The following is a 10452-nucleotide window of genomic DNA, read 5'->3' as shown; positions in this document are numbered from 1 at the left end:
GACACACTTCTCAGAAAAATCTGGTAGCGCCAGGAATCGAACCCGGGACCTCTGGATCTGTAGCAAGGAACTCTGACCACTAGACCACAGATAATAAAATATAAATTCTCCCAACAAAATTTAGTATAGACTCGTGATATGAAATTGAACAGAAATCCATTAAATGACTTGACTCTCCATTATACACTCACCTTGCCCGTTTTGTGCAAAGAACGCACTAGACTCTAACGAGACAGGATGTTCTTGGAGCTAATCTAGTCCAGATGACACTTTTTGTTCTCGTCATCTTCCGGTGAATTTGCATGGCGACGTCCATCGCACTGGGTGTCTCGATCTAAGGCAGGAAGGGATCTAGTAAGCATTGTTAGTTATGACAGGCACGCCCCAATAAGGTATACGTCACAATCCCTTCTCCAGGGTGGGGCAAGCGTAATACCGCAGACAATTAGGCACGCTCCTGACGATCAAAACTGTGCATAATTTCTGGGTTGTCAGCCCGGCAAAACGTATTATTTGTATCACTGTAGATCACTGACAGGGACCTTATCACCAGTGACATATGTCGATGTTGTCAGCGTTACACTAATAATTAAACTGGCCTGCCTATACGGGTCACCGCCTCTGTGGTCTAGTGGTCAGAGTTCCTAGCTACAGATCCAGAGGTCCCGGGTTCGATTCCCGGCACTACCAGATTTTCTGATAAGTGCTGGGCCTAGAACTTAGCCTCATGAGGACAATTGAGGAGCTATTTCAAGGGAATAGCGGCTCCGGTCTAGATAACCGAGATTAACAGCCGTGGTGATTCTTTGCGACACCCTACTCGTATATCCGCTAAAGTTTGTACTAACTTCGCCGACAAGTGGCGGTCGCTCGGTCGCTATAGTTCTTTTGCGGTACTTTTGCCTCCCGCATACTACATCGCAAGTTCGAACCCAATCCGGAGCATGGACTTTTATACGAGTTCTGTTTGTCATGTTCTGTGCTGGTAAAGGCCTAGTAATAGACGAAACATCTTAGGAACCCTACTTTCTGTTTAAGATTCATTATCTGAGAGTTAACTCTGAAGCCAAAGGTCTAATTCGTATAAGTACAAGAACATTTCGAAAGCAGATCATGGTAAACTGCAGTTTTTGGCCTAATGATGGATACATTCGGACATTAAACCTAATACAGATATAGTGAAGCATCTTACTCAAAGAGAAACTTTCACATACCCCTAACAATAGACTCTGTTTTAGAAGCTGACAGTCGTTCGGCTGGTCAATAAAATTCCCGACTTTTAAGGAGCCCAAAGGTTCATTACTGTGTTCACAAGAGCCCACCACTGGACCCTTATTGCTTTCGTTGTTTCAAACTATCCGTTCACATTCAATTCTCTTGTATGAAATTCGTAACGTGCTAGCTTATTTTACGATAAGGGGTTGCTAGCCCCTGCCAACCCTAAGCTACACCACTCCATGCCAGAAGTCCACAATTACTTATTCAATATATTTGCATCCCATCTGAAGGCTGTCTCCTCCATCCGCCATCTGAGGACGAGCCATGACACGAGAAGGAACTCAATTAACATGATTTATTAAAAAGGACGTAGTACACTAATTCGAAAAGGTTTAAAACCTAATAGTCTTTGATGAACAAAAATTGGTGATAATTCGATCTTCATGCAACGTCTTGTATTGGAGATAATGATAATCAAATATTATAATATATCCATGTCACATATAATACTAAAAGGTTTCTGAATGTTCAAGCACCAACAGAAGATAAAATTGATCATACAAAGGGCTGGTTCTATGAAGAACTAGAACATGCATTTGAGAAATTCCCGAAGTACCACATGAAAATTTTGTTAGGAGATTTCAATGCCAAAGTAGGCAGAGAAGACATTTTCAAACCAACGATTGGGAATGAGAGTTTGCATCAAATTTGTAATGATAATGGCATTAGAGTAGTAAACTTTGCCACACTGAAAAATCTTACTGTCAAAAGTACAATGTTCCCACATCGTAACATCCATAAATATCCATAAATATCTCCTGATGGGAAGATACACAATCAAATTGACCATATTTTGATAGATAGAAGGTATTCAGGTATAGCTGATGTCCGATCATTCAGGGCAGAAGATTGTGATACTGACCACTACCTGGTGGTGGCAAAGTTTAGGGAAAGACTGGCAGTGAGCAAACAAACAAAGCACAGAGTTAATATGGAGAGGTCCAATCTCAAAAAATTAAATGAGGTAGAGGGCAAAGAGCAGTATCATGTTGAAATCATAAATTGGTTTGTGGCTTTGCAAAACTTAAGACACTGATGTGGATGTTAGTAAAGCCTGGGAAACTGTTAGGGAGAATAACAAAATTTCTGCCAAAGAGAATCTAGGTTATTATGAACTGAAGAAGAATAAGCCATGGTTCAGTGAAGGATGTTCAAAATTATTAGACCAAAGACAACAAGCCAAATTGCAATGGTCACAAGATCCAAGCGAAATAAATGGGGATAATCTGAACAATATAAGATGTGAAACCAGCAGGCATTTCAGGAATAAAAAGGGAATATCTGAAAGACAAAATTGATGAGCTTGCAATGAACAGTAAGAACAAGAACATTAGAGACCTGTATAGAGGAATACATGACTTTAAGAGGGGTTACCAACCTAGAAGTAACTTAGTGAAGGATGAGAATGGTGATCTGCTTGCAGATTCCCACAACATTTTGAATTGGTGGAAGAACTATTTCTCTCAGTTATTGAATATACATAGGGTCAGTGATGTTAGGCTGATAGAAATACAAACAGCTGTGCCGTTAGTACCTGATCCTAGCCCATTTGAGTTTGAAAGTGCTATTTCAAAATTGAAAAGGTATGAATTGCCAGATAGTGATCAATTTCTCAGAACTTCTTCAAGCTGGAGGCAAAATATTACGTTCTAAGATCCATAAGCTAATTAATTCTATTTGGCATCAGGAAAAATTGCCTGATCACTGGAAGGAGTCTATTATTATACCAGTTCACAAGAAGGGTGATAAAACTGACTGTAGTACTTATCGAGGGATATCACTGCTATCAACTTCATACAAAATTTTATCCAATATTCTTCTCTCATGATTAAGTCCATACAGAGATGAAATTATTGGGAATCATCAGTGTGGGTTTCAACGTAACAGATCAACTACTTATCAGATCTTTTGCATTTGTTAAATACTGCAGAAAAAAAGGGAGTATAATGAGACAGTACATCGCCTATTTGTAGATTTCAAGAAAGCCTATGATTCAGTTAGGAGGGAAGTATTGTACAATATTCTGATAGAGTTAGGGATACCCATAAAACTAGTTAGGCTGATTATAATTTATTTAAATGAGACGTATAGTAAAGTCCGTATAGGTAAACATTTGTCTGATAATTTTCCTATCCAGAATGGTCTAAAACAAGAAGATGCTTTATTGCCACTCCTTTTCAACTTTGCTTTAGAATATGCCATTAGGAAGGTTCAGGAAAACCAGGTGGGACTGAAATTAAATGGGACACATCAGCTGTTGGTCTGTGCTGATGATGTAAATCTACTGGGTGATAATACAGATACCATAAAGGAAAACAAAAAACTTTAATTGTGCACAACTGAGGAGGTTGGTCTGGAAGTAAACACAGAAAAAACTAAATATATGTTGCTGTCTCATCACCAAAATGCAGGGCAAAATCATGACATGAAGATATGTGACAGATGTTTTGAAAATTTGGCACAATTCAGATATTTGGGAACAACGATAACAAACCAAAACCTGATTCAGGAGGAAATTAAGAGGATATTGAACTCGGGTAATGCTTGCTACCATTCAGTCCAGAACCTTTTGTATTCTCGTCTGTTGTCCAAAAACATAAACATTAGAATATATGAAACTATAATTTTGCCTGTGGTTCTGTTTGGGTGTGAAACTTGGTCTCTGACATTAAGGGAGGAACATTGACTGAGGGTGTTTGAGAACAGTGTTTTGAGGAGAATATTTGGATTGAAGAGATGAAGTGACAGGAGGTTGGAGATATCTGCATAATGAGGAGCTTCAGAACTTGTAATCTTCTCCAAGTATAATTAGAATGATCAAGTCAAAGCGGATGAGATGGACAGGGCATGTAGCATGAAGGGGGGAGAAGAGGAACACACATAGGATATTGGTGGGAAACCCAGAAGGAAAGAGACCACTGGGAAGATCAAGGCATAAGTGGTTGGTCAATATTGAAATGGATCTTAAAGAGACAGACTGGGATGATACGGATTGGATTGATCTGGCTCAGGATAGGGACCAGTGGAGGGTCTTGTGAACATGGTAATGAACCTTCGGGCTCCATAAAATGCTGGGAAATTCTTGAGGAGCTGCACAATTGGCGGCTTCTCAAGAAGGGTTCTGCTGCTTGAGTGAGTCTCATGAATATAAATCATACACATTCCTTATCAGCCAATATGTAATTAAACAGGAACAGTTTGGAAAGTGCGTGGTTTATTTTCTCGCGTATCAAGATAATGATCTCCTTGGATGTGACGCCGCGTAATTTTGTAAATGGGTGCCAAAGTTTCTGAGGGCGTCACCTCAAACTTCTGGGACTGTAGAGGCGTCTTTTCAAGTCTTGCAGTGGAGCCAACAGGTTCCACCAAGACATTCGTACCTATCTACCAAACAACACGAATCACATATGAGTAAACCATAATTTTCGCCATGTTACTTAGTTACTCAAAGAATGTGCTGGGATATTACCTCAAAATACGGTACGGCCACTTTCTTCCATATTATTTATAATTCAAAGTTATTCTTCCATTCGAAGTTACGTAACCTATGCAATTGAAAACTCAAAAAAATAAATAATGTCCAGTCACAGATGAAATTAAATCAGATCCATCTTTCTCAGGTAGTTCGGGTGAGACGACTAGTAGCATAAGCAGTACCAGTAGCAGCGGCAGCGCCGAAGAGACCGGACAACTTGCACTCTTCTCATTCATATCCCCAACACATCGCAGCGCGGAGCAGCACTATCTGCGAGCAACTCTCGCGGGCAACATACATTTGAAGGATGGTTTGTTGCTCAGCTCAAAGGAAAAATGCGGTATGCGAAGATCCCCATTCCACTATTCAATTGGTCAGTCACTTAAGAGCGAGTTACTTAGCAGATAATATGAGTGAATTAGTTGAATATGTCAAGAAAATTACTGGAAGGCGCACCACATGACAGCAAAATGATATTGCCTTCATGTAACGTGCTCTTACTCCATCTCCTCACAGGGTTTGGTACAAATAATGTACCACTATTTGCTATGCTGTGATGTGAACGCTGTTTGTGCAGCTGAGTAAAATAGCTTTACAAATAAGAAGATGCCTGTGGCAGAGTTGAAACACATATTCTATGACACAAGTGGACAGAAAGTGCTCTTAGCTTCTGCCCCAAACTGACTGGACTGTACATTCAATCCCTAGTACTCCAAGTTCTTTGGGGCTACACATGCACTGTGCCTCTTTAGGAGAGACTGGGATATCAAGCTACTAAGTTTACATGAAACATGAATATGTCAATTGAATTTCATTATATACTTTGCCACATATTCACAGAATACTATCATAAGGAAAATAAGAAAACATATATTAAAAATGAAGTGGTAGCACCTATAACATCACAGCAGTTTTTGAGAGCAACAGTCTTATTTGGTTAAAACTATGTTTTAGGAACATTCTAGGCAGGGCCTGTGCAAGGCTAAATTCTGCCCAAGTGTTGAAACCCCACCAGTTGAACACAGTTAATTCTTGAAACTTGAACACAGTAACACAAAATTCCCTGGTACAGTGATAATTCTGAAAATATGAAAATAGTTTTACTCTGTTGCATATGTCCAGATGACTGCCAATTAATGTTCACAATATGAACAAAAGAGCAGCAATATAAATTTTCATATAACAAGGAGCCAAAAACTTGCTAAAATGTGCATCATACAGCAGTTGTTTGATTTGCTATTGCACCATCATGCCAGTCCTGATTCTCGGACACCTTAAAATCATGTTAATCGCTACACTTAGCCAAATCAGTTTCACCACAGCAGAATACATAATTTTCTATGCTACAAACCAATTAATATGATATTGCACTGTCTGTTTGCAGTACTTTATCCACTGGTTCACTTCACAGAGAACCAGGAGACATTACAGCACATGCATCAACAAGGCCAGCTTCTCGATGAACATGCACTGGGGAGTGACTTCATTCTACATCAAGGTGCAGAAAACTTGCCTTTTCATAGTGACATTATAAAGAAGTGCCATGTTAAATGATAATTTTCATTATATACTTTGCCACATAAACAAATGGCATCAGAATACAAGGCATGCATAACAAGAGTTCTGTCCTCTGGGAAATACAGCCATATAGTCCAGTGTTATATCCCTCAAGATAGAACCCTTCATAGTCACTGCCGTGAGAACCTCAAATCTAACATAATACATAACAAATTCCAGGTCTGCGTTTTAGTTCTGTACTGTGTGCTTGGAATGAAATAATGAGACCTAACCATATTTCATGCTGCACGGATTAAACTGACACATGAGCTATTGTATCATCTTTTGGGGAAACTCACCTCATAGTTCTGCTATTTCTTTCTCTCCAAAAGAAGGCTATCAAAGCGATGCTGGCTGGATATGGCAATAGAGTTTCGTGTAGAAACATATTTCAAGAGTTAAATATTTTATCATTTGCATCACAATATATATTTTTGTTGCTAGTATTTGTGCTGCAAAATAAAGTTCTTTTTCCATCAAACATTGATTCTCATACTACGTAGGTAAGTCAATAAGTAAGTTACAAATGGATATAGAACTTAAAGAGTACTGATTTGAATAATGCTTTTATTTCTCAACATAATCTCCCTGTACACTGAGGCACTTGTCTCATCATTTCACAAGCCCCTGAAAACCAGCAGCATAAAATTCTTTGGGCTGCTGTCGACCCAGGCGGTAACTTCCCTTTCAACAGCTTCATCATCGGGAAATTGTTCAGCTGAAAGATGATGTTAAAAGGGCCAAACAAATGGAAGTCGCTTGGAGCAAGGTTGGGGTTATACAGAGGATGCTCAAGGACTTCCCATTTGAAAAATCACAGTGTCTCATTTGTCTTGTTGGCAGTATGTGGACGGGCATTGTCATGCAAGAGCAACATGCCTTTGGTGAGAAGTCCTGGTTGCTTCCACTGAATGGCCTTACAACGTTTCCTGGAAATGTTACAGTAGGAGTTGGCATTTACGGTTTGTCCTTGAGGCTGGAATGCAGTGAGCAGTATGCCTTCATGATCCCAGAAGATTGTGAGCATCACTTTCCTGGAGGATCATGTTACCTTAAACTTTTTTTTTGGCAGGCGACACAGGATGTTTCCACTGCATTGATGCACATTTTGTCTCGGACTGGTAATGGTGAACCCAAGACTCATCACCTGTGACAATTCGGGCTAGTATATTGTGTCCTTCATCGTGGTAGCAATTTAGATGCTGTAATGCCAGACCCATTCTTTGCATTTTGTGTTGTGGGGTCAGCATGCACAGCACCCATCGTGCACAGACGTTGTGAAAACCTAACCTCTCATGTATTATGAGGTAGGCCATGCTGTGTCAACATGCCTGATTCCGTCAGCAGCCCAAAGAATTTTATGCTGCTGGTTTTCAGGGGCTTGTGAAATGATGGGACAAGTGCCTCAATGTACAGGGAAATTATGTTGAGAAATAAAAGCATTTTTCAAATCAGTTCTTTTATTTGTTTACGTTCTATATCCATTTGTAACTTACTTAATGACTTACTCTCATATTAATACTAGATAAAGTCAAGATTTGTATCTACCTCAACTATTTATCAAAAAGGAGTTTATTATGAGGGTATAAAAATATTTAATTAATTGCCCATAGAGATCAAGAACACATCTAATAATTTTAAAAAGTTTAAGGTTGTATTAAGGCATTTCTTGAACACTCATACGTTTTATACTGTGAATGCATATCTAAATAGATTACTTTTATTATTGTTGTGCTCATTGTACTGTCTAGTTGTGTAATAACTATGTATGTATTCTGTACTTTGTATTATTTTATGACATGTTCTATATCCATCTTTGGATCTCTTGAACTGACAATAAATACAAATACAAATACATAGGGATGGAAGTATTAATTTTTACATCCAGGTATTTTTAGTGCTGTTTATGATAAGCAAGAAGTAATTGGTTGAACAACAGGTATACTCTGAGCTGGGATTAAGAAATTGGCATAACAACTGGCTACAGGCTGAGGGGATGGAATTCAAGTCCCGCTAGGGGCAAGATTTTTCTCTCTTCTATACCATCCAACTGGTTCTGGGGCCCACCTAGCCTCCTATCCAGTGAATACCAGAGGCTCTTTCCCCATGAGTAAAGTGGCTCAGGCATCAAGCTGACCACTCATCAACTAGTGCCAATGTCAAGAATACGTGGATCTATACATCCACTCACCCATACATCTTCATGGCATAGTGTTTAATTAGTAAAGTACAGGGACAGAATTACTCTGTCTATGCAGGGGGGGGCTCTTTGTGACTTCTGTGAAAATGTTTGCATGGTACTCATACCTCTACAAAGGCAGAAAGTCCATTCTTAACACTGTATAGTGTACTGCTATAATTGCCCTTAGAAATTGTCAGTGCACCTTTATAGTGCAGCAGGTGACATGTTTCTGTTAACATGAAGAAAGANAGAGAATAAAGGGGGTGAAGGGCAAGTATAGAAATGAAAACAGTAGTGTGAGAGGGGGGGAAGGGAGCTGAGACAAGCATGGTTTTTGTGTAGGGGAGAGAAAGGCAAGGTTAAAGGCTGGGCACTAACCTGTAAGCTGAGGGGGGGGGGAAGTTATGTTAGTCGGTCATGGCCTGTGTAGCCTTCTGGATCTGGCGTCATATCCCAGTGGGGATTTTTAAGAGAACAGATGAGAGGCTTCCAAGACTTGCTGAGACAAAACCCCCCCTCTCTGACCCTATATGGCCAATACAGATGAAAAGTATCCACTGGATTAGAAATTTAATAAGAATTTTCCAGTAAAATATGTAAACTAAATCTCTTGCAAACACACATGTAGTTGCAGAGACATGATGAAGCTAACATGAACATTTAATTTCTGATGAGGCACTTTACGAAAATATTTCAGTATCTAGAATAACCATTTAAAAGTAAAGTTACAATATATGTGTTTATAGTTATGAAATAATACTTCCAAGATTGTGTGCCTACTAAACAATGACCTTCTTCTGCAGGATTATATCGGGAGGTGAGAAGCATTATTCCAGAGACAGAGTTGCTGTCTTCATCTCCACATCATCACACTGCTTACATGCTCTTAGGTTTCAAAAATCTAGAGAGGAATTTCAGTCAGGTAGATCTACCAATAATTGTGAACTAATATTAATGTTATCACAATGACAATGCATTTCTGTATGCTACTAAAGTCACACTGGGGGACACGCGAGTGTAGTTGGTTGAGGCACTATGCTACTAACTGGAAGGTCGCGGGTTTGATTCTCGATGAGGTTATTGGATTTTTCAATTTACCTAATCCTTTCAGCAGCCGGGGTTGACTCAGCCTCTAACAGAAATGAGTACCAGGAACCTTCCTGGGGGTAAAGGGTGGCTGGCCAGCATGTAAGGCTGACCTCACCCCTAACTTCAAGCTGACTGTCTAGAAAATGTGGGAGCCTTGACGTCTCACAACTCTATGGGCTTCCACAGCCTGTTACAGGGATAGCTTTACCTTTTACTAGACTTCAACATACTTTCCACAGACAGATCACTGTAAGAAACTGGTATGCACACTTTTACATTGCACATTTCTTGGAATATATCTAACAAAACAAAAGAGAGTTCTTTATGGTGTAATATGTCTTTGAGTAATGTCTGGCAGCTTCTAAATTTGAAACAGGGGCTGTATCTCAAATCCAGCTGTATCAAGTATCCCCTTGATATATTGGTGGCTGTTTTCAATTAGGCAGAGACTTGCAACATTATGATCACTGGATATGTAATCAGTACCACTGCTTTAGTCTAATGGCGACTGAACAATTCTGTGTAGGAGGATATGCATGATTCTATACGCACAAGCAGACTCTAGTCTACCTGCCACAATGTCATGGTCAAACATATACTCATGCGTATTTCCTACTGCATTGTAACTGCTCTTCACTGGCCTACTTACTGTCATATAAGCGGCTTCCGTAGTCTAGAGGTAATGTTCCCACCTCATGACTCGTAGTACGCGGGTTCAAATACCCGGCGCAGGTCGTCAAATTTTTAAGGGTGAAAAAAATTCAGGGAACAAGTCCTCCAGGAGGGACCTTAAGCCGTGGGTCCCGTGTCGTAGCTTTACGGCACGTAAAAGAACCTCATACCTCCAAAGGAGGTCACTGAGCCAAATTAA

General features: G+C 39.7%; 1 protein-coding gene across 2 annotated transcripts in view; it reads left to right on the top strand.

The window, feature by feature from the left end:
- LOC111864600 overlaps window positions 1–10452 on the top strand; it is a 54719-nt gene that overhangs the window by 37170 nt on the left and 7097 nt on the right. For both annotated transcript variants that reach the window (XM_023851955.2, XM_023851956.2), the window contains exons 2-4: window positions 4899–5093; window positions 6138–6251; window positions 9296–9414. In XM_023851955.2, the coding sequence (XP_023707723.1) occupies window positions 4899–5093; window positions 6138–6251; window positions 9296–9414 (428 nt within the window). The remainder of the gene's footprint in view (window positions 1–4898; window positions 5094–6137; window positions 6252–9295; window positions 9415–10452) is intronic.

This window comes from Cryptotermes secundus, unplaced genomic scaffold (genome assembly GCF_002891405.2).
Source record: "Cryptotermes secundus unplaced genomic scaffold, Csec_1.0 scaffold7, whole genome shotgun sequence".
Lineage (NCBI taxonomy): Eukaryota > Metazoa > Arthropoda > Insecta > Blattodea > Kalotermitidae > Cryptotermes > Cryptotermes secundus.
The sequence above is the reverse complement of the archived record's forward strand: the minus strand, read 5'-3'. Positions and strand labels throughout refer to the sequence as shown.